This window comes from Somniosus microcephalus, chromosome 9 (genome assembly GCF_052327205.1).
Source record: "Somniosus microcephalus isolate GS21.2 chromosome 9, FLI_Smic_1.0, whole genome shotgun sequence".
Classification (NCBI taxonomy): Eukaryota; Metazoa; Chordata; class Chondrichthyes; order Squaliformes; family Somniosidae; genus Somniosus; species Somniosus microcephalus.
In genome coordinates, this window is record NC_140995.1 from 21290381 (window position 1) to 21315206 (window position 24826).

Here is a 24826-nt window from a genome sequence, read left to right on the forward strand (position 1 = left end):
ATTGACTTGGATAGAGAACTGGTTGGCGGACAGAAAGCAAAGAGTTGGAATAAATGGGTCGTTTTCCGAGTGGTAGGCAGTGACTAGTGGGGTACCGCAAGGATCGATCCTAGGACCCCAGCTGTTCACAATATATATTAATGATCTGGATGAGGGAATTGGATGTAATATCTCCAAATTTGCAGACGACACAAAGCTGGGTGGGAGGGTAAGCTGCGAGGAGGATGTCGGGAAACTCCAGTACGATTTGGACAGGTTGGGTGATTGGGCAGAAACATGGCAAATGCACTATAATGTGGATAAATGTGAGGTTATCCACTTTGGTGGCAAAAACAGCAAGGCAGATTATTATTTGAATGGCAATAGATTGGGAGAAGGGGAAGTGCAAAGAGACCTGGGTGTCCTTGTGCACCAGTCGCTGAAGGTAAGCATGCAGGTGCAGCAGGCGGTTAAGAAGGCAAATGGTATGTTGGCCTTCGTAGCAAGAGGGTTCGCGTACAGGAACAAAGATGTCTTGCTACAGTTGTACAGGGCCTTGGTGAGACCGCACCTTGAGTATTGTGTGCAGTTTTGGTCACCTTACCTGAGGAAGGACGTTCTTGCCATGGAGGGAGTGCAGCGAAGATTCACCAGGCTGATACCTGGGATGGCAGGAATGATGTATGAGGAGAGATTGTGTCGATTGGGCTTATACTCACTGGAGTTTAGAAGATTGAGAGGGGATCTCATCGAAACCTATAAAATTCTGTCAGGTCTGGACAGACTAGATGCAGGAAGGATGTTTCTGATGGCCGGGGAGTCCAGAACCAGGGGTCATAGTCTAAGGATAAGGGGTAAGCCATTTAGGACTGAAATGAGGAGGAATTTCTTCACCCAGAGAGTGGTGAACCTGTGGAATTCTCTGCCACAGAGGGCGGTGGAGGCTAGTTCATTAAATATATTCAAGAAAGAGTTGGGTATATTTCTTGAGGCTAAAGGGATCAAGGGATATGGGGAAAAGGCAGGGACAGGGTACTGAATTTGGATGATCAGCCATGATCACATTGAATGGCGGAGCAGGCTCGAAGGGCCGAATGGCCTAGTCCTGCTCCTATCTTCTATGTTTCTATCCCCACAATTTATTAGAAATATAGATATATTATAAATGGAATCTATTTCGTCTGGTCAGTATATATTTTACTTAGGTTAAGAAACGATCATCTCTCCCCCGCCCTCCACCCCCACGATTGTCTGAGAGAGACAGGAGATATAAGACCCATAGGATAATGGGGCTCTATGGAGAATACATAGACTAATCGTGATCTCTACAGCTCATGCATGAGAATAGTTGATCATTGCTGGATATGTATCATTCAATGAAAAAAATATGGTACAGGGAAAGTGCAAATACCGCAGGAGCACAGAATTGTAGCAAGGTCTTGCTTGTGGATTAGCATGAATACACTTATATAGATCGAATGTGCAAAGTGTGTCACAACCTCAGCCGCTAATCGAAGAGCCAGGGTAGACTGGCGCTGGACTACGCACTTGAGTCACCACTGCCGAAAAACTTTGACATTGTCCTCTTTGTTTTCACGACCACCAGGTCTGACCTGGAATGACATCGTCAACTTTCAATTTGACGCCGAAGCTCAGAAAAGATGCACAAGTTCCTCATGAATGAATTCAGCAAAGCCTTCACCCGCAAAAAACTTCTCACTTTTTGCTAATGTTTGTGACCCCATTTTTGAGAAGCGAACCATTCAGATGAAGGTGAAAAACAAATCCTTTCTACTGGCACGGCATCCTTTTTATTCACTTTTACTTTTCCACCAAAATTAATGAGGGGATAATTGAATCGTATCATGATTTATTGAAAAGGTTGCAACAAAAAGAAATAGTAAAAATGCTTTGTGACTCATATACTAAGCGAATGAGTGTCATCTAGTGGGAGGAAGTAGGCTAGTCACCAACATTTTTAATAAACTCAGAGATCCGTTACCCTCAAACCTTGTTTCAGAACATTTTTCTGTGGTGAACAATTGCATCTAACAAGGGGGAGTTCGAATGGTTAGTAATGCGGACCCTTTGATACAAATATTCCCTCAAAGGATGTTTTCTACGATAATCAATTCTTGTATACATTGTGCAACCGTTGCTTAATTGGATAAGCTGAACATTGTTGATCACTACCGGCGGCAGTTCGCATTAAGCGGCGGTGCCGATCAGAATCTCACTGTAAACCAGTCCCCATGGTTTGTGTAAGCGTAAGTCAACTGAATGACTCTCGCCAGTCGCTGAATGGCGCTGTTGTCAGCTTTCTCCCCCATGTGGTTACCGTGTGTCTCTTTTCTCTAATTTGACATTTGATACATCTACATTCAAAGTAGTAAAGGGGGAAACGCTTCATCATAAAGTTCTAATGAATAGGACATTATTTTAAATCATCAAAATCACCATTTCGAATAGAGTTGGCCAAACAACTGATCACTCCGGTTTCATACAGATCCCGACTTGAGTATTTGTTTTAGCCTGAAGGGAGTGGCGGACACGTTTTGAGTAAATAGAGAGGGTAAAGGGAATCAAATGTCAAGAAGTTATACCAGCTACCCGAACACTGCGTCCTTCTTCCCTTGAGGCTGGAGCTTTGATGATTTTTGCGTTAGGGTATAATATCAGTATCAATCCACCTTTAGGTAGCTGTATGTGGACGGCGGAGTGACTACACGGTAATATATATAGAGAGATATAAACACTTCCCCTCCCCGTCTTCAACTATTATCCTTATCATAGCCTTTCCAATAATTTGTTACGTCAGAAATTAGACTTAGAGAAATAAATATGTTTATCAGAAATCGTATCCTGTGGATCATCAAATGAAGTGCAAGGGACGGGAAAATAATGTCAGTTACCGGTTTTCTTATTTAAGAGAAGGGAAAGTGGGGGGGGGGGGGGGGTGGAGAGAGTTCCTGGTATCCACGCAGTGTTGTCAGTCAAAGACGGTCTCATCATCATCCGGGCTGACGAAAATAATGCAATTCAAGGAGTGTCTGATCGGGAAGGATGAATTTTTCAAACAGCGTTAACACGTTTCCAATTAAAGACACGCCGGGGTAATCCGGTGGGACCGATTACGTCTGCAAGGAGTCAGTGAAAGGCTGGGAAAGATCTAACGAAAGTTACCGAACAAAGGTTGCCAAGTGGACTTTTATTGTTTACCACCCACCTGAAGTCGATAATATCATATTGAACTACCACATGCATCATATACTATATAAGGGCCTGTGCTTGGAGGCACGGCTGAAATGGTGTAGTTTATGGAATAAAGTGCACACCGGGAGAAATTATTTATTTTGTGAGCAAGTTTCTGCCTTTTCTGAACGGTGACAGAAGAAAAAGACAACGGGGTTGCAAGGAGTGAGGAAGCAGGATACATTTTGTGAAGCCGCCTTTAAAGGTAAATGTATGAAATTATTTTTATTTTACCTGAAGTTGACTTGTAGATTCTGCAGAGGCTGCTTTTGAAATATGTTGCTGCAATTAGGCAAGGCTTGATGTTATTTTTTTCTCGATTTTCTAGCCTCCCCTTGCAAAATAGCAGAGCAACAGCAGAATTATAGGCACTTTTTTGCGACTTTTACCAAAGGTGCATCTCTTTTAAAAGTTTAGGCGGGGATACTCAACAATAATATGCTCATTGGATGGCAATCCCAACAAGTCTTATAGGGTCTTAAACCTTAGAAGAGTTTGATTTCCAATCCCGGAAAAGCAGGAAATGATTACTGTCAATGCAAGAGAAGAGCCCAGTTCTGAATGGTTTGGGCATAACCTTGCGGTTATCTAACAAAGCTGTTAAAGATCATCATGTCCGTTTCTTTTCTCTTTCAGTGCTACGAGTTGAGGTTGGGAGGCTTTAATCTGATTTCAACAGAAATGCCCGGGCTGAGGTCTCCGTTATTCTTTGGACTTGTACTTCTAATAATCACAGCTGGCTATTGCAAAGAGAGGACTGATCTCACAGAGTTACGGGACAGCAAGACTCTCTTCAACTTAATACTGGAAGTCATAAATCAGTTACAAAAGCACCACCAGGAGGAAACCAATGATGTTAACTACTTCCCACAACACGGCGATTATACTTTCGATTCTCAGGAATTACCTGACTATGTCTATCATAAGGAGGAGAGGGTTGGTAAGTGCCATTGATCCACGTTGTTTCCAGTGTACTCATCAATCTACTGAGTTACTAAGTTAAGACCGTACATGATGGATGGTAATACGTTTATCTTCTTTTGGTACACGTTACAGAATAGAATCAAATAAATAAAGAGCGTTGAGTTCATGGATCCCGGGGGGGTGGGCTGCTGTTGCTGATCTGGGTACGGGTTAAGTAATACAGCCGCTTGCTGCTGTCCCGGGGGGAATGCGGGTGGTCAAGGAGTCCGCTCGCCTCTCCGATGCTAATAGTTTAGGAAAGGGGGCGCTGGCTGTGTGTGTGGGGGACGCTCAGTGCCGGCAAGACGCGAGGCGAAAACGAAGCGGCGAATCCTTACACATGCAGCCGGGCACATTTTATGAATGGATGCAAACTCGCAAGGGGTGACCTGAGGACATTGGCCGCCTGGATTTCAGATCAGATAGAGAGTCGGTGCCATTGTGTGTTATAACCACGGCAGCGCTAGTAACTGTGTAACGCTGCCTGTTCAGACTGGCGACATGACGAGGAGCGGTCGACGTGTATCGTTGCTGCGGCCGGACTCATTGTTTCATTCGTTTTTACATTTGTTCATCTGCTCAGGACCGACAGTGAGGGCTGCATAAGCAGTTAGAGCGTGAGCCTGCCGCCCATTAAAGCAATTTGTCCGCTGTTACAACATTGGGACACTGCACGGTGATTCCCTGTCATTCCCCGACTTTAAACCGCCGTTCCGAATTCCCAGAAACCGGAGCTTTGGGAATCCGCTGCGAATGGTCTCCGGCCACTGGCACACAGGGAAAGTGCCGGCGGCCCGCTGTTCAGCTTTCCTCTAAGCTGCATTTTCAGCAGAACCGGCTCTCTGCCACATGCTTGGCGAGGCCGGTAATTTAAGTCAATATTTTATGAAGTTGTCGGTCGACAGAACAGATCCCAAGCCATCACTCTACACCCATCCGACGAGAGCCGTGCAAACGTGGTTAGAGCATCTAGTCCAAGCCATTAAAATGGCAAAGTTTTTGGTGAATTCATTGCGTTAACCTGGTCACAGCAACGTCACTAAGAATATTATCTTGTTTTATTTCCCAACAGAAATAGTACCCAGAGATCTGAGGAAGATGAAAGACAAATTTTTAAAACATTTAACAGGTAGGGGCGCTTTCAGTTTGCCCGCGTACTATTTCGCTTGCGGAGTGCCGGCCCGAGTTTAACCGGTTACTGGTTTTCTTTCAGGTCCTCTTTACTTCAGCCCCAAATGCAACAAACACTTCCACCGGCTGTACCACAACACCAGGGACTGCACCACACCAGCATGTAAGTGCATTCCTCCCTGTTCTTCCTTCCCAGGCAGACCAGCAGCACTACATTTTACAGTAACAGTGATCGTTTTAGACCCATGTCTTTATTTACTTTTATCACTTTCCCAAAGTGCGTTTTTTAAAAAAAAACAAGCCACATACTGCGGATGCTGGAAATCTGTAATAAACACGGAAAATGCTGGAAACAGCCCGTCAGTTAGCGTCTGTGGAGAGAGAAACAAGAGTTAACGTTTCAGGCCTTTCACCTTTCGTCAGGACTTCTTGATGTAATGGGTGTTCATTATTGGGGTCATGAGACCCAGACTCAATATATTCCACTTTAAGTTTGAATTATACCCAATCTGCATGAATACATTTGTCTAGCGGGGGATGGTGATTTGTATTGGGTTCGGTGGCGATGTCACAAAAAGACATTACAAACGGCCCTTGCTGTTTAGACCGTGTCCCCACTCATGGCACCATCCCAGTAGCAGATTGACGGCATTGGCACATGGGAGCACTTAACATTTTTGGAGAGAGGGCTGGCTGGAAACTCCATGCTTCTCAGAGTCTAGCTGTGTCACGTTGACGTGAATGTGCAGTTTCTGTGGGATATGATAACTTAAGACAACGCCGCTCCAGGGGAAGCACAAATAAAAGGCTCACGGGGTGGCAGTGCGGTGATAACAAACCCATTGCAGTTTGCCAGTCACAGCCTCCTCGACACCATCTGTCTTAAACGTGACCGTGGGTGTGATGAGCCACCGGTTGTTGGGAAGAAGCGAGCTTTGCTACATGCATGCAGGCAAAGGAGTCTATTGCAAAGATCATTCCTGATGGGCTCAGTGCTAACTCTCTGCAGATAGCCCCATTGCCTGTCTTAACAGCAGCAGCATGTTTGATTCGATCAAGTTGAGGGATGGGGCCGAGTTGATCTAATCAAACGTTGACTGCCAGCACACCAGAATCAATACTGCAGTAATATGGCAGTCACATGTACAACCGAGTTCGCACATGCGTTAGTACATTACACATCATTCATTACATTTTAACCGCTCTAAAGTTGTTTTTTTTACCAATAGCTTAAAAATGGTTAGCATGAAAATGAAAATTACACTACGGTCGGATTCAGATTATATTTGATCGTTTGAGGAACATGTTAACGTTTTATACTATTTCTGTAATGGTAAACAATACAGACATGTTACAAGTCCAGGCTGTGAAATTAGAATTGGTCCATCAGTTCACATACATCCTTCTGGATTCACGGGAGTCCTCAATCATTTCATAAAGATTAGGTTCCGGATGGGTGGAATGTAGAGATTCTCATGAACAGTATAGTCAGTTTATATATATTTTATGAGAATTAAATACATATGGTTGCCGAATTCAGCGACTCATCAAAGAGGCCAAGGGGGAACTGATCAATCCTCTTCAAAGATCTAACCACACTTCGCCAGTTATTTCCAACGGAGATACTCGTGCATAGAACGTACAATCTGTGTGAACAGGAGCGAGTGCATTTAGGACCATGTGTTTAGATATATCACAACAGAAAATGCTGGAAAAACTCAGCAGGTCAGGCAACATCCGTGGAGAGAAATTTGAGTTGACGGGTCGAAACCCTTCTTCGGATTTCCAGCATCTGCAGTATGTTGCTATCGTATGTCTGTTTAGATATGATGTTTGCTGGTGCATGACGGCATTCTCTTCTCGTAGATTACAAAAGATGTGCCAGACTTCTCACAAGATTGGCAGTCAGTCCGATGTGTGCGAAAGGCTAAATTCGATTAATGGTAAGTGTAATTAACTTACTGACTCCCTCTGATACTTAAATAGCTTTGCTGCGAGAGGCGGACATCCTAAAGTTTGTTATATTTTTTTTTTGGGGGGGGGGGGGTAGATGAAGTGTCAGCATGGCAGTCCGGAGATGATGCTTTAGGAGGAACTATCCCGTTAGTAAATATATTTCTTGCATTAAGCGGCCACTACATGCAGATCATACACTTAAAGTGTAGGTCTGTCCTTGGGCCAACATCGATTAGCTGCTAAATGCAGCACTTTAGTTAGCATCCACTCCAGATGGATGACATCGTTACCAGTAAAACCCGCCCGTGCGGTTTTCCGTTCAGCTGATCGTATTCGTTTTATATTTAGTCTATACAGGTCCGTAAATGATTCAGCTCTAATATAGTTCAAACATCCCTTGGAGGCGGAATCAATGCAGGTGAATTATAAAATTACTTTCCAAATAGTTGCTAGCCGTTGGATGTTCTAAAGGTGTAAGTAATAAAAACCAATATTTCTGTGCCTCGGTAGAAGTCTACAGTTTTACTCTCTTTAACTTACAACTGTCTCAACATTACACTGGGTAATTACTCAAAATGCAAATAGTTTCAGCATTAAAGGCCTCTTGGCAATGTTTTGCCATCTTAATGGTTTACTGTGCTGTACAAGGCAACACTAATTGCCATGGCTACGACTTAATTAAAGATTAATAGAGATAGCAGCAGTTGGAGCACACATCATTTTACATGGCTTTATAATCAATAGGTCGGCCCACGTATCTTGCAAGTGGAAGATCTAGCCCTGAGTAATTACTAGGCGATCGCCTAAACGTTGAACTTCCATGTTTCTACCTCCCGAATCGGCAACCGACACACTGCCATTGAGTACCCGAATGCATGGGTTAGGAAAGGACAGATCATAAGATACCTAAACAACAGATATCCTAGGAAGAAACAGACATTAATCACCATTCACATTTAAACAAAATAACAGGCATTATGCCCATGACTTATATTCTTGCATCTTAAGGCTCCTGTAACATGGTGCAGATAATGTCATTCGCAAGATAAATATATTAGGTCGGATTCAGAAACATAGAAATACCGATGGTAATATTGTTCTAGGTATACACAGAACTTGTGTGAGAAAAGTTCCTTTCATCATTGATTAATTACTCATTACAGTCAGTAAGCTTTAGAACATTGAGCAGGAATACAATTTTTCGACACAATTTGAATTCCAGTTATAACGATCATTGGTTACGCAAGACTTTTCCAATTTGGATTTTTCTAACATGTTTTAATTCCTATGGATGGTGCGCCTTCCTATACCAGCCCTTTCAGCCGGAAGGACGCAATGGATTTGACCATGAATTTTAGTTGCAATAATTATATAACCAATGGAAGGACAATTTAGCTGCAGAAAATAGGGCTGTTTTTCTTCTGAGATGCAAGGTCTCACTGCCTGTAGCCACCTTTGGAAAGCAGGTTGAGTAGGAACCCAAACTGACATCATACATAGGAGTGGAGTACTTAACCAACTTCTGCTATTAAATAGCTACAATGTATGGACTGGGACAATATACCATACTTTTGGTATCTAAATGCACAGTAGTGCACTGTATGTATTGGAATTGGTAGTGTAAAGCACTGAACAGTAGCTGCTAAATGTGTGGCAGGTGGAGAAGCTTCCAATCCAGTCATGCCCCATAGTAATGTGGGACTATTTGGGGTGTAACTACAGCAGCAGAAGTCTAACCACATGATTGGACAATCGCAAGGTGCACTCTGTTCTATGGAAGTTAGCCCTGACATAAAGCATTAAAAATAAATAAAATAAATTACGCAGTTTGTTCACAGTTTCACATAAGTTTCCTACATTATAACAGTGACTACACTTCAAAAAAGTACTTCATTGGCTGTAAAGCGCTTTGGGACATCCGGTGGTTGTGAAAGGTGCTATATAAATGCAAGTCATAGAGTTATACAGCACAGAAAGCGGCCCATCGTGTCCACTCAAGCCATCTATTCTAATCCCATTTTCCAGCACTTGGTCCGTAGTCTTGTATGCTATGGCGTTTCAAGTTCGTTCTTTCTATAAATGGTGAAAAGTACTAGAATTTGCTGAAATTTTTACAACATAAATGGCATTAAGAAACAATCGCATTCATGAACCAACCTAAAAAATGAAGTTATTAAGCCAGACCAGGTTTTAAATGTTCCACGGAAATACATGTGGCAGGCTCTATGCACAACTTAAAATGAACTCATTCTGCTTTCTTAAATCAAAATCCTTGAGAGTACAAAATGCAACAATCTTGTTTTACAGGTGACAACAATAAATTAAGATATCCCCAGAACCAAGAAAAGTGCCTTGGAAAACAACAGGGAAACAAATTGATCTCAATACCTTTATAACATATTCCATTGTGAACAAAGATTTATTTTTGCAAACGGATGGATTACTTCCATAAACTCCTTAATGTGCATTTTGTATGTTGTCAACATTGTTTCTGTAATTCTGTACATTCATATAAATAACTGCCAATGTTACAAAGGCTTAACATTTAAGAAAATAATAACACTTCACTGTTTCTCTGTGTAATGCTGCCAAAAATTGCACAAATGCTTTCTTGTTCAACAAATGATGTTTGGAACATTCTTTTGTATTAAACATTGAGAAACTCAGATACTGTTCAAGGCAAGGCTAATGTATCCTAAATTTACTGTAGGATTTGTTCATGCTTGAGAGTGCTGGTTATCTTTACTTGTCATATGTAATGCTTATGCAGTTTAAAACCATTTGCTGCATCATAACACAGCAAAATATTGATATAATAGAATGTTTGGGGTCGCCCTGTACCCCAGGGGTTAAATTATGGTTTGCATGACATTTTTCTTGCCTTTGTCGTTACAAAATTTAATATTTTAAAACAACACTGTTAGGTTAGTACAATGCTGGTTATGGTTTACATTCTCTGAGCTGAAAAAAGACGTTTGTGAGCAATTATCTTTTCTCTAACACAGTGGAGTGTCATTTGTACAGAAATATACAAGCTAATGTCATTAGTCACTGTACATTAAGATTTATAAACATTCCAGCTAACATGTGCAATATGTATATATTGTAAAGACCTGAATATATATCAGTTATAAAATAAAGTGTTTGGTATTTGACACAGACTGGACTGAGTGCTTTTTGTATACATTCCCAGGTTGTTACTACATGGTTTCAAACCACTTTTTTCAATCACTGATTTACTACAAAGGATGTCAGTTTTTCTGAACTCCAGACAGACCTTGGGTTTACCTAAACCAATGCACCTTTCCTAGTCATTCAAATCAATGGAAGTTCACAATATTTAATTAGAAGGCAATATATAATGTAGTCATATTCATTTATATAAAATTTAGGATGTACTATTCTGAATAATTAGTCAAAAACGACTTATACAAGAGCCCGATAGAAGCAGATCCCCAAGAGTGGATGACACTTGGAGTCATGTTTCATTGTCTATTTTTAGTCCCAATATTTGATGCATTTGTATTTAATAGCCACTTTCAAATCCACATTTCTATCCAATGTCACCTTTTCAATCCATTAAGAGCCTTCTGCTCTTTGTATTTTACCATTAGACAGCAGATTATCAGCTATTACTGAAGTCAACAGGATTAATAATATCCCAGTTATACTGCATGCCTGGTGCGATCTTTAACACAGGACTAACAACAAATATAGAGTAGAATGCTGCTAATTCCATAGAAATCAGAAATTTGGCACTGATAAATTATGAGATCACCTGGAAAATATGATCTTGAACTGTGTCAGCTTGATTCAGTTGGTAGCAATCTCACCTCTGAATCATACGGTTGTTGGTTTAAAACCCACTCCAGGACTTGAACACGTAGTCTAGACTGACTCAATGCAGCACAAAGTGCGTGCTGGATTCCCAGAAGTGCTATCCTTGGATGATAAATGACTGCCTCTTTAGGTGGTTGTAACAATCCCATGACACTATTTGAAAAAGAACAGGGAATTCTGATGACCTACCCAATATACCTTTCTTGATCAATCGCAAAAACAGATTAACATATATCTTATTGTGGGATCTTGCTGTGTGTGAAATGATTGTCATACTTTCCCACATAACAATAGTCACTGCACATCAAAGAAATTCATGTTATGTGATGCGTTTTTAAATTTTTCTAGGTGATGTGATGAGGCACTATGCAAAATGTAACTTTTTTAGCTAGCACTGTGCATAGTGAAACCACTGAACAATTTATGCTTGAAATTTTAAAGAGTAAAGTATATAAAATTACTCAACAGCCTGTTGTACTACCATCCAATTTCTAATGATTGGAAAGAGCTGATTATCCCATCAGTTCTTCTCAGTCACTAGAGATCTTACTGCCAATTATGCAGTCACTGAAGGTAAGCATGCAGGTGCAGCAGGCGGTTAAGAAGGCAAATGGTATGTTGGCCTTCGTAGCGAGAGAGTTTGAGTACAGGAATGAGGATGTCTTGCTGCAGTTGTACAGGGCCTTGGTGAGACCACATCTTGAGTATTGTGTGCAGTTTTGGTCGCCTTATTTGAGGAAGGATGTTCTTGCCATGGAAGGAGTTCAGCGAAGATTCACCAGGCTGATACCTGGGATGGCAGGAATGACGTATGAGGAGAGATTGGGTCGACTGGGCTTGTACTCGCTGGAGTTTAGAAGAATGAGAGGGGATCTCATTGAAACGTATAAAATTCTGACAGGACTGGACAGACTAGATGCAGGAAGGATGTTCCCGATGGTCGGGGAGTCCAGAACCAGGGGTCACAGTCTAAGGATAAGGGGTAGGCCATTTAGGACAGAAATGAGGAGGAATTTCTTCACCCAGAGAGTGGTGAACCTGTGGAATTCTCTACCACAGAAGGCAGTAGAGGCCAATACATTAAATATATTCAAGAAGGAGTTGGATATATTTCTTAAGGCTAAAGGGATCAAGGGGTATGGGGAGAAAGCAGGGACCGGGTACTGAATTTGGATGATCAGCCATGATCGCAATGAATGGCAGAGCAGGCTCGAGGGGCCAAATGGCCTACTCCTGCTCCTATCTTCTATGCGCTAGTAATTAGCATGCCATGAATGTACATGAGTATACAAAAACATGGAGCTTTGTCATCATCAGGGAGGTTCATCACATTGGGAAATCTTTAGTATTTTTAATTTCTATGTATAGTCTTTTTTGCTGGTCAGCTTTAATTTGGCTTACTGAAAATCAAACCTGCATTCTCCATTGCAACTGGGAATGCTTCTGGGGTCAGTCTGTCTTTTGTGATGGCGGGTGACTGCAAGGAATCACCGTAACACTTCAGGTCTATGGCAGGCTGTTAACTGGCCTGAGGGGTGTCTGGTGCCCATCGTCTATCCTAATGGCTGTACAGTCTGAAATGGCATTTATTCCTATGAAATAGTTTAACAAAATAAGTCTATTAGATGAGTCAAGAAGACATTAATATGCTGATGTTTTATTTGCAACCTCGTCTGCATGCTTGTTTCGTTCAGTCAAGTGATTAGTTAAATAAAATGGATTTTACAACGAGATAACAAATAGATTTTTCTCCAACCCCTATTAGATGGGCATTATTGACACTCTAGGGGTATTGGAGCTGCAGACATTTTCTACATCTTTAAGTTTCTGCACAGCTGGCAGATGTATTTCATTTTGGAGGGGCAGTGTGGAAAAATAATCTCATAAAGCTATCGTGAAGGGAACTATTTATTAAGGGTTGCATCTTTTTATTACTTTCTAACTCCAATGAGGAATAGTTTAATTGCTACTGTTACTTTTAATAAACCTGTGCTGTTGTTTATAGCCTAAGCCAGTCTGAGACAGTGTTTATTCTATGAAATTTGAGAGATTACGAGAGGACCAAAGCAAAATACTGCAGATGCAGGAAATCTGAAATACAAACAGAAACAGCTGGAAACATTCAGCAGGTCAGGCAGCATCTGTGGAGAAAGAAACAGAGTTAATGTTTCAGGTCGATGACCTTTCATGAGAATTGGAAGATGTGAGAGATACATGGCTTTTAAGCAAGTACAGAGTCGGGAAAAAAGGGATCAGGGAAAGAGCAAAAGTGATGATGGTGCAAGGCAAAAGGGAGCAATAATGGGATAAGTATAGAAACAAAAGATGGTTCCAGAGGAGGTGTAGTTACAGCAAAATAGCAGAGGGGAGGAGAGCATGGAAAATCCGGTAAAATGGAGAAGGCTCCCGTGGTCGGGGAATGTGGCAGAAGAAAGGCAGGTAGACCCCCGGGGTGTGGACCACCGACAGAGGATCCTTACCCCAAGCACTAGCCTGCACCTCTTCCACTGAAAGATCATGAGAGGGCTTGTTTCCTGCCCAGTAAGCTAAACATAGCAACAAAGGTTCATGTCTCTAAGGAATGCTATATCGTCAGATATTGTGTACAAAGTCCTATATAACAAAACAAATTTCGGTTTGCAGGAAGTGAGGGCTTGCTTATAGGAGTAATTTTTAAACACAGAATGCAAGACAAATACCCAGGTAAAGCTCAAAAAACAAAGATGTGAGTGCACAATATAAGCACAGATCCCTACTCACGTCAATGTTAATAATCCAGTTGATGCCTGCGGTGCAGCATAATTGGGGAATTAATGTCTGTAACCCATTGCCTTTGTCCAGTGAAACGGCAGGATGCTTTCATAGACACCTCCTTTCAACTAGTAAGGACGGCGGGGCGGGGCGGGGCGGGATCTGGTGAAAATAACATAAATCTGAAGAGAAATGAAATAGGAGATGAGAGTAAAGGTCAGACTATGGTAAGGAACAAGGGTAACATAAACGATATCAGGGAACAAAAGTATAAATAACTGTTAAAAATAAAGTAAAAGGAACAACTGCTAAAGATGAATTAAACTGCCTGTACAGCGATGTACACAGAGTCCAAAATAAAACGGGGGAACTGCAGGCAGTAGTCCGTCGCGAGGAACCAGATGTAGTAGGAATAACTGAAACATGGCTTCATATTATTGAAACCTTTGCTTCATATTATTGAAACCTTTTCTTGTAATTTGTGTCAACTTCTGATAAACACAAGATTGAAGGATTGAATCCCTACTTCTTATCTTGCCTTGGACAGATCTGTCCTCTAGAAAACATTTGTCCCACATGAAGAGCAATTTAGGTACATCTATCAAAAGCAATTAAAAATAATGAAAAATATTTGTGCCTTGTTCTTCATGATCTTTTGAAGAACTAGTTCTATGAACAATGTGTGGACACGGATTCTGTGCACACCAACTATAACCTTTGATTTTAATAAGCTTTCCAACACTTTTAATGACCTGGTCCCTTTTGTCGATTGAACCTATTATGCAGTTGGAGTATCCCCTAAGAGACTTATTTGAAGGAATCTTGCTCGCTAAGTGACATAAAGCTTTTACTTCGATTTAAAACCTTACAGTCTGGCTGATCAATGTTCCTCAACTTGATGCTGCGGACATTATGAAGTGCTGCTTCTTCGTACTTTGCCTCTCAGACAAAAGGCAGCATTGACAAACAAATAAGCTTCAAAAATAGATCCAGGAACTTATCTTGGAGGTTGTGAGCTATGCCAGAAAATCAAAATCAGGAATCAAGAAAAGGAATTTGAAAGTAAAATATTTCCAATATTTAGCACGTGACCTAAAAAAAGATGCTGGCGATCTTGCTTCCACGCAATGACTTCCAAAATACAATAGAATTTTAACAATTCTTTACTTTTTTTCTGAACTTCTACAAAGCCATGCACAAATGTTAATTGTTCTCTTGGATTTCTGCTGTCTTTGTGTGTGCATGGAAGGAGGGGAGTGGGGGTTGGGCAGTATTTGTTCAGGTCCCTCCATGGCCTCACCTGTCCATATCTGTAACCTTCTTCAGCCCTACAACCCTCCCAGAACTCTGTGTTCCTCTAATTGTGGCCTCTTGTGGATCCCCGATTTCCTTTGCCCCACCATTGGCAGCTGTGCCTTCAGCTCCTTATAACCAAGAGTTTGGGCATCTGTCCTAATAATTCCTTATGTGGCTCCATATCAAATTTTATCTGATACCACTCCTGTGAAGCACTTGGGATGTTTTACTACATTAAGTGCGCTATATAAATGCAAGTTGTTGTTGTACTACAAGTGCCAGGCTTGGCTCAGTGGTAGCACTCTCGATTCTGAGTCAGAAGGCAGGGGGTTCAAGTCCCACTCCAGAGACTTGAGCACATAATGATGAGATGTTAAACCGAGACCCCGGCTGCCCTCTCAGGCGGATGTAAAAGATCCCAAGCAATATTGAAAGAAGAGCTGTGGTGTTGCCCCAGTGTCTCGGCCAATATTTATCCCTCAACCAACATCATTAAAATAGATTATCTGGTTATGTATCTCACTGCGATTTGGTTGCTGTGTTTCCTACATTACAACAATGACTACACTTCAAAAGTACTTTTCAATTTAAAAAGGAAAAGCAAAGTGACATTTAGATTTCAAAACAAATCTGTGGAAACATTATTTCAGTGAACGAGTGGTAAATCTATGGAACAGGCTCCCTAGGGAGATGGTGGAAGCAGAGAGTATTGATTCATTTGCAAATTAGATGGATTTATTTCAGAAAATAACATTTTGGGATACAGTATAGGAGTAATTTAAGACATGACATATTATAAGTGTAGCATGCTTCAGAGAAACAAGTGACTTTCAACCTATGGTTCCTAAAGCTTTCCACTGCTGATGATTTCCTCGCCCCATGCCTGGATCTGTTGTAGACTAATTGGGAGAGATTATTTGCTATGAATAGTCAACAACTCCATTATTGTTGTATCACACGACTACCAGGATGGTAGAAGGCGAACTAGATCAACCTTGGCCTTTTTTCATCTAGCAGTTCCTATGTAACAGGCCAACCAGACCATCACTTACCCAGAGATAAGCTGAACAGTCGCTCTTCCACATCTAACCTCCCACTGCCCCAGTTCACAAATACACCATACGCCCTCATCACTCAATTCACAGACACTGCATCTCATTCAATCACCCACCTTTTCACAAAGACAACTCTCTGCGTCAGCCAGTGGCTCAGTTGGTAGCACCCTTGCCTCAGAGTCAGAAGGTTGTGGGTTCAAGTCCCACTCCAGCGACTTGAGCACAAAATTCTAGGCTGACACTCCAGTGCAGTACTGAGGGAATGCTGTACTGTCAGAGGTGCCGTCTTTCTGATGAGATGTTAAACTGAGGCCCCGTCCACCCTCTCAGATGGAAAATATTTATCCCTCAATGAACATCACTAAAAAACAGATTAACTGGTCATTATCACATGCAAACTGGCAGCCGTCTGCATGACAACAGTGACTACACTTCAAAAAGTACTTCAAGTAAAACGCTATATAAATTCAAGTCGTAAGATATACGGCATTATGCTGCACTTGAGCCTTTCCTCATCTAACTCTATCAGTATAACCCTCTATTCCCTTCTTTCTCTTCTTCTCCCTTTCCTCAATCAATTCAACTTGGCACTCTTTTCCCACTCTTCCACTTCCCTAGTTACAAGCGGGCACTCTTCCATCCCTACAGACTTCATGATGGCATTCTTTATTGCCCCAATTCACGCCGGCACTCTCTCTCATCCACCACAAAGCTTGCTCTGATTTCTCCCCTCCAAAGCGTCGTTTCCAGATTCTGCCTCGTTCCCTCTCCCCTTCATTATCACTCATTTCCCTTTTCATGGTCATTCATTGCCCCCTTTTATTGCCATCCATTTCATTTTCCCCATCATCCATTACCCTCACACCAGCTTCTACCCAAGAACAGTGGCTAATGCACCAGAACAAAATTAATGGGACTAAAAGTCGATAAATCTCAAGGACCGGATGACCTACATCCTAGGGTTTTGAAAGAGATGGCCATTGGGATAGTGGACGCATTGGCTGTCATCTTCCAAAATTCTATAGATTCTGGAACGGTTCCTGCAGATTGGAGGATAGCAAATGTAACCCCGCTATTTAAGAAAGGAGGGAGAGAGAAAACGGGGAACTACAGACCTGTTAGCCTCACATCAGTAGTTGGGAAAATGCTGGAATCTATTATAAAGGATGCAATAACTGGGCACTTAGAAACTAATAGTAAGATTGGGCAGAGTCAACATGGATTTATGAAAGGGAAGTCCTGTTTGACAAACCTATTGAAGTTCTTTGAGGATGTAATTAGTGGAGTAGACAAAGGGGAACCGGTAGATGTGGTGTATTTGGATTTTCAGAAGGCTTTCGATAAGGTCCCACACAAGAGGTTGGTGAACAAAATTAGGGCACATGGAATTGGGGGTAATATACTAGCATGGATTGAGAATTGGTTAACAGACAGAAAACAAAAAGTAGGGATAAATGGGTCTTTTTCAGGATGGCAGGCTGTGACTAGTGGGGTACCGCAAGGATCGGTGCTTGGGCCCCAGCTATTCACAATCTATATCAATGATTTGGATGAGGGGACTAAATGTAACATTTCCAAATTTGCTGATGACACAAAGCTAGGTGGCAGTGCCAGTTGCGAACAGGATGTGAAGAGGCTGCAAGGGGATCTCGACAGGCTCAGTGAGTGGGCGAGAACATGGCAGATGGATTATAATGTGGATAAATGTGAAGTTATCCACTTTGGTAGAAAAAACAGAAAGGCAGAGTATTTCCTAAATGGTGAACGATTGGGGAATGCAGATGCTCAAAGGGACCCGGGTGTCCTTGTACATGAGTCACTGAAAGTGAATGTGCAGGTGCAGCAAGCCATTAGGAAGGCAAATTGTATGCTGGCCTTCATTACAAGAGGATTTGAGTACAGGAGTAAAGAAGTCTTACTCCAATTATATAGGGCCTTGGTGAGACCACACCTGAAGTATTGTGTACAATTGTTTGTCTCCTTACCTAAGGAAGGATATACTTGCCATAAAGGGAGTGCAACGAAGGTTCGCGAGATTGATCCCTGGGATGGCGGGACTGTCGTATGAGAAGAGATTGAGTAAACTAGGCCTGTATTCTCTTGAATTCAGAAGAATGAGAGGGGATCTCATTGAAGCATACAAAATTATTACAGGGCTTGATAGGATGGATGCTGGGAGAATGTTTCCGTTGGCTGGGGAGTCGAGAACCAGGGGTCACAGCCTCAGGATAAAGGGTAGGCCATTCAGGACTGAGATGAGAAGAAATTTCTTCACACAGAGGGTGGTGAATCTTTGGAATTCTCTACCCCAGAGGGCTGTGGAGGCTGAGTCATTGGGTATATTCAAAACAGAAGTCGATAGATTTCTGACTAGTAAGGGCATCAAGGGATATGGCGATAGGGCCGGTGAATGGAATTGAGGCAGAAGATCAGCCATGATCTCATTGAATGATGGAGCAGGCTTGAAGGGCCGAATGGCCTACTCCTGCTCCTATTTCTTATGTTCTTAACAAGTATCTGTCTCCTTTCTGTGCCACTCCCAGTGCCAATTGGCCAGATTGTGATATCTATATACTGTAGGGCAAAATTACTGTGCTTGCAAGAGTTTCTGATTACAGGTTGAAATACCAACTATTAGTGCTGAAAGCAAGGAAGATAGAAGGCTCGCACCTGGTCTAATATATTAACTAGCTGAATCAGGAAGAATGGGACTGTGGGGGAGGGAGAACAGGACAGTAGACGAGGGGTCTGGCTGCACTGATTTTTGTCAGCAAACACTGACACACTGAATGGGCCCCCAAAATGGCTGCCTGCCAGTGTGAAATGCTGAAAGTTGGCATATACGCTGAAAGACTTCATGTTATAGACATCTATGGGCATACTTTGATTTCTCTTCAGATCATGTAAATCTTATATTTTTTACTAATGATTTTCATGGGGTGGCACCTACGTAAAGCATTCAGAGAAAGAGAAAGGCATGTTTCTAACCTCAAAGTCTTTCTTGTATGTTCTGAGTTGAGCTGGTCGGAGTCAAATTATATTGGTTCCAAAAACATGCCTTAAATAGCCTGATGATATATTGTCCAGTGATGTTGGGGAAAGCTGGTAATGAGTGCAGTGTGAATGTCACTTTGGACACTAGTGATAGCCTTGGGTCGGGGTCTTTTCCTGGAACTGAATCCAATCAACAGTACTGTCCAAGTATAATAGCTTGGACTTTCCAGTGATAGCCACCTGTTATAGCTGCGTTTATCAAGCAGCCGGTAAAGGAAACTGGGTGGGAGATCCTTCCCATTAGAAATCTATTGACTTTGTGCTGCAGTGAAGTTTGTTTCACAACTGACTGTTACATTGAAGGGGAAAAGGGGTAAGCAGAGGCAAGCACCCACCTCTAATAGGCAGGTGCTTCAATAACATGCATTTGAGAGCTGGAACATCCTTTGTTGCCATGTCTTTGTATTAGGGTGGAGAGGTTGTCAAGTCTAAAGGATGCCCATTTGAAAGGGTTGCTGGCAATAAACTGTGAAAGTAGCTAATTTAAAGGACTGAGGTAACAAAACTTCAATCCTTTACATTTCAGTCATTAGGCTGTTTTTGTAATTTTCTTCTGGCACTCAGGCTCTCGTGCACCTTTGTGGCAACTCAGTTGTTTTCTGCCCTTCCAACACCATTACTGGCACCAATGGGAATCCCATTCAGCCATGATCTCATTGAATGGTGGAACAGGCTCAAGGGGCTAAATGGCCTACTCCTGTTACTATATTCCGTTGATTTGAAGTGTTTGTTACAATTGAAAGACCTACAGAAGAGAGTCAGGCAGGTCAGGCTGCACAAGAGATGCTCTAAAACTGCTTCAATAGAGGTTACTGTTGAAAGTCTTAGCTCAGATTAAGGTGATTAAAACTGGATCTGTTTCCATTTACCCAAGAATGTGAAGGGAAATGGTTGATGTATTAGGTGAGCCACTGGATCACATTCAATAGCTCACTGAGATTTGAATTGGAGTGAGGTTCATGCAGTCCCATTGGTTAAAAGAAATCAGTCCCTGGGAATTATAGACTGCGAATTTGACATTGGTAGCAGGAAAGCATTAAATGGGATGTTATTTATGATAATTTGAAGAGTTAAGCAGTTATTGGAGCTCCCCAGCATGGCTTCAGGAAATATAGGTCAGTTTTATTAACCTGAGAGTTCTTTGACGAAGTGATCACTATGGTGGATGATGGCACTTCTGCTATTGATAATACACACCTTGATATACAGAAAGCATTTGATAAAGTACTGCATAGAAGGTTATTGGATAAAATTATGTCAAATGCAATTATCGGATAGATATTATACTGGACAGGTAACTGGTTGAGATCTTGTGGGCAGAAGCTGGTCATTAATAGGAGTGGATCTGAATGATGCCTAGTTCACAAGTGGGTTACTATAAGGCTAATGTTGGACCATTTCGGTTTACCATTTTCATTAATGATTATGATGCCATAAATGGAACCATTCATTAATTGCTGATGACATGAAAATGTGTACAGGAATCCATAGCTTGCTGGCTGATGTAGAAAAGTTAGCAAATGGAACTGTGAGTGGCAGATAGCCTTTAATGTGGACAAATGCAGTGGCATGCATTTGGAGTTAGAAAACTCCAGACCTACCTATTCCATGCAGAGATACCTGTTGAGGATAACAGATGAAGAGACAGACTTGGAGATAATTGCTGATCACTCACTAAAGGTGCACAACTAGTGTAAAGTGGTTATAAGCAAATAGGGTTTTAGGTTGTGTAGCTGGACCATTACATATAAAAAGATCACTTAGGCCATATAAAGCTTCTATATGTCCGTACTTGGAGCTTTGTGACAAGATTTGGCATTTACACATGGTGAAGGATATCGATGCTGAGGATACTATGCAGTGATCCCTAACTTAAGGATTCTTATGAGGATAGAGTTAGCGCTATTTACTTTAGAGAAATAAAGGTTTCTAAGAGATTTTTAAAATTATGAATTGATTGGACTCACCAGTTGGATAGGTTATTTGAGATGAATAGGAATGGTAGGACGAGAGGGCATAGGCAAAGAATTAGGTTAGATGCTAGAAAGTATTTCTTTTTGAAGAGTGATCACTGCCTGGAACAGCCTACTTGCACATGTGAAGGGTATGGATTAACTCATCTGTTGAAAGGAAACTTGACAAGTTCCTGAGTGAGAAGGACATTTCCAGTTGTACAGTGTAAGTTGCTAGCTAGTTGTAATTTCTAGGAGTTACGGGCTACCACAATTCCCTGGAACTTTAGTTGGGGAGTCAGAAGAATTTCCCAGAGAATTTCCTAAGTTGACTTTTGGGGCTTTCCTCTAACTTTTTGCCATTCTAGGAGATTACATTGTTAGGGGGTGGGTCAATGATGTGTGGTTGTACCATGTCGGTATGGGTCAGGCTTCGTGGGTCTGATGATCTTTTCCGGCCCTTTTCATCAGTTTATATGCATGTATCAATACTGACAGATTGTCATTCATTTGCATTGGATCAGACATTTCTTTTTCTTGAGATTCAGAGTGACTCCCTGAATCTATGTGGTTAAAACAAGGGGGTCGATTTTCAGTGTGCCGTGAGGCGGGCTTTTAGGTGTGCTGGGGGCTAAAATCCCGAATTCGGGGGTCCCGACACCATCCCGCCCAAAACCCGCCTCCATGTAAGTTTCAAAGGAAGCGGGTACCCGCCCCACACTGGGACCCGCCGACCTGAGGCGGGAAGGGATTAGTGCCAATTAACTGCCTGTTAACAGGTAGTTAACAGGCAGTTTTTAGCCTAATCCCTATTTTGAAGGTTGTTGTGTGGGATTCCCGACAGCTCCAAACCACGCCAAGTTAGAGGAGTCGGGACGTCGGGTTGAAGGACTTGGAGGGGTCAAGATGTCGATGTTCAGGTGAGTGATGGGTGCATGAGTGCAAAGGTAAGTGTGTTTGGTGTGTCTAAAGTGTGTAAAGAAGTTTAAATTACCTGTACTTACCTTTACAGCCTTCCTTCCTCTATGTTTCAGGAGTCCATCATTCAGAAGGCACAGAAAGCAGAATGGCCGCAAGCTGTCAGAAGTGACAGCCTGCAGCTTTCAGTGCCGGTGAGATTTCTAACTGAGTCTGCGTAGAAGGACTCAGGTTAGAAGACTCAGTGTTTGACAGCTTCAAACAGCCGTGAAACACTGATATTTCATCTGTCAAAAGCTCTTGACAGATGAAATTTCAGTCTGTGATGTCACCTGTTGCCGGGTGGCCCTTAATTGGCCTGCTGAGCCCGCTCAACAAGGTCAATCAAGTGAAAATTGCGCGGATTTGCCACATCGCGATGGAGGCGGGACTACAACCCAAAAGTTGTAGTCCTGCCTCCTTCCTGACCTCTGAATGAAAATCCAGCCCAAGATCTGTGCTTTTTCAGCAAAGGTCTTATTCTTATTCCAAATACTTTCAGGAGATTTTGAAGCACCTATGGATGAATCACAAATCAATGGGTGGATTGATATATTGGGCTCTGTGATATAACTTCTCCCTTGAACGCATTATGCTCACATCTCTCAAATCTGGCTTTGGAAAGCACAGCTGTGAATCAGATGATCTTCTTACTTCATGCATTGGGAAAATTAAGCACCGATATTACGTGGCAAATTGAGCAATATTTGGCGCAGTTGCTATAATGTTTTTATGTAACTATCAGATCTTCTTTAACATTAATCACAGGTAGTCTGGGATCTGGAACATATTCAAGATTTTTATCTACTAATCTGGCCAGTCCCTTTAAGGCCCCTACCCTAAATAGAAAAATCCAGGGAGTGTTAGCTACTTCTAAATGGCTGAGCTCAAACAGAGGGCATTTCATTTCCTGAAAATTTCAGGTCCGGGTCAATGATTGACTAGTTTTCTCTTTTGCTTAATGATTATTTTGCATCAGTAATGAAGTGTGATGTCTGGAGTAGATACATGCTAGTTTAAAAAAAAATATATACAGTATCCTGTGGTGGTGCTGTCAAGTACTAGCATGATCAGGGACATTGATTTATCAGGATAGGAAGCAGCCCTGGAAAAGGGAGCAATTGGAAGGGTGCCCAGGGTCTGACAATACTGGGATGAGGTCTTGAGGTCTAGCAGTACTTTGAGGGGGTACAAGGATATAGAAATACTGGGAGGTGGTCCTGGGATTAGAGGCACTGCACAGTAGGGGGTCTGGTGACTTTGCAGCAGATTCTGGGATCTGGGATGACTGGGAGGTGGTCTTCGGATCAGGGAACACAGAGGGATGCTCCTGGGAACATAGTAAGCAGTAGAGAGATCTGGGCACACTTAAAATGCAGTCTAAGGGACTGTAAGCACCAAGAAGGGGTTGGTAACTGAGGCAGGGTGAAATTGAGGAGCTCCTCAGGTCCATAGGATGAGAGGGGATTTGGGATTGCTTGGGGGATAGACTGACAGTATTGGGGATTACTAGGTCTGGAAGTGCAGGAGGCATGGGGCACCAGAAATATGCAACCAAAACTGCCCTTCACTGCTTTTGTGCTATCAGGCAACACTTCCTTCACCATGTTCCTGTCTGTTAGTCTCCTCCCCTGACTTGTACACGGCCTCGTGAGTGGTTAGGCATTCCCCCACTTTTCTTGTCATCAACCAGTTCCTGTCTCTATGTTCCTGCCTTAAAGCAGTTAGTGCACTATTAGTGAGTTTGCTGACTATAATTATACAGTCTTTACTAAACATAAATTTCTATATAAAAAAAACAAAAATCACCTCAAATTGCTCCAGTTTTTTATGTAGTTTTCAAATTATTAATATTTAAAATTGATCCTCATGAAGCGAGGATAGTTCAGCACAGATTTTTTTAAACTGAATTTTCAATCAAAATGAAAAAGGGAGTGATTTGCTTTGACTGACATGGACAGCAGCCAATCAGAAGGAATTCAATAATTGAATCTCATCTTTTAGCTGGGTTTAAATTATTTGAAAAAGTAAATCAACAGCTCCTCCACCTTTAGGCTGAGCAAAAAAAAAATTCTCAATAAACCATCTTGAATTTTTTTCTCTATATTTGTTTTGTATAGGTCAACAAAGGAGCCACAGATGCTGCTAATCACAGTTGTCTGTTAAAAGTCCATATAAGAAAATCAGCTGTTAATATTTTAAATGTGAGACTTGCCTGAAATAAAGCTTTGCGAAAAAGAATAAAACACTCTTAAATCCCTACAGGGAGGAGAGGCACATTTCTGATTCAATTCAGAAACCTACTGATGCATACTGCACATGCTCAGTATACACAAGTGAAGAATCTCTTCAAGTGTTCTGGTAGAAAAAAAGAGTAAAAACCCAGGCTTTTAAAACAAGCTGAAGCCTTGAAGTAAAATGTTTAGTTGAAAACCTACTCAAATTAGTCATCTAATTTGCATTCAAATCCTTTACAAAAATACACAAATTGTTAAAGGCAAAAACAAAATTTGACTTTTTCACCGAAAAATATTAGAACATTTATAATTTAAACATTATCAAAAGCTGCATCCATGTGTATAATCAGTACAGGGTCATATTTTAAATGGGCTTTCTTTTTTAAACACACATTTGCTAAAG

The 24826-nt window shown here is 41.7% G+C and overlaps 1 protein-coding gene and 1 long non-coding RNA gene across 2 annotated transcripts; one reads left to right on the forward strand and one right to left on the reverse strand.

The window, feature by feature from the left end:
- The first annotated feature begins 3020 nt into the window (after positions 1 to 3020).
- On the forward strand, positions 3021 to 10436 carry LOC147112286 (ALK and LTK ligand 2-like). The gene is made up of 6 exons (XM_085996423.1): positions 3021 to 3436; positions 3868 to 4171; positions 5267 to 5323; positions 5408 to 5488; positions 7192 to 7268; positions 9589 to 10436. The coding sequence occupies exons 2-5, from the start codon at positions 3913 to 3915 to the stop codon at positions 7254 to 7256; spliced, it is 462 nt and encodes a 153-aa protein (XP_085852549.1). The 5' UTR covers positions 3021 to 3436; positions 3868 to 3912; the 3' UTR covers positions 7257 to 7268; positions 9589 to 10436.
- On the reverse strand, positions 5558 to 17787 carry LOC147112287 (uncharacterized). Its single transcript, XR_015079474.1, has 2 exons — positions 13882 to 17787; positions 5558 to 6971 (listed from the first exon to the last, which is right to left on the reverse strand). It is a non-coding gene; the product is annotated as an uncharacterized LOC147112287 (long non-coding RNA).
- Between the last annotated feature and the right edge of the window lie 7039 nt (positions 17788 to 24826).

Coding starts and splice junctions, on each gene's coding strand:
- LOC147112286 (XM_085996423.1), top strand. CDS start 3,913: ATGCCCGGGCTGAGGTCTCCGTTATTCTTTGGACTTGTACTTCTAATA. Junction 4,172..5,266: donor TCATAAGGAGGAGAGGGTTG/GTAAGTGCCATT, acceptor ATTTCCCAACAG/AAATAGTACCCAGAGATCTG. Junction 5,324..5,407: donor ATTTTTAAAACATTTAACAG/GTAGGGGCGCTT, acceptor GTTTTCTTTCAG/GTCCTCTTTACTTCAGCCCC.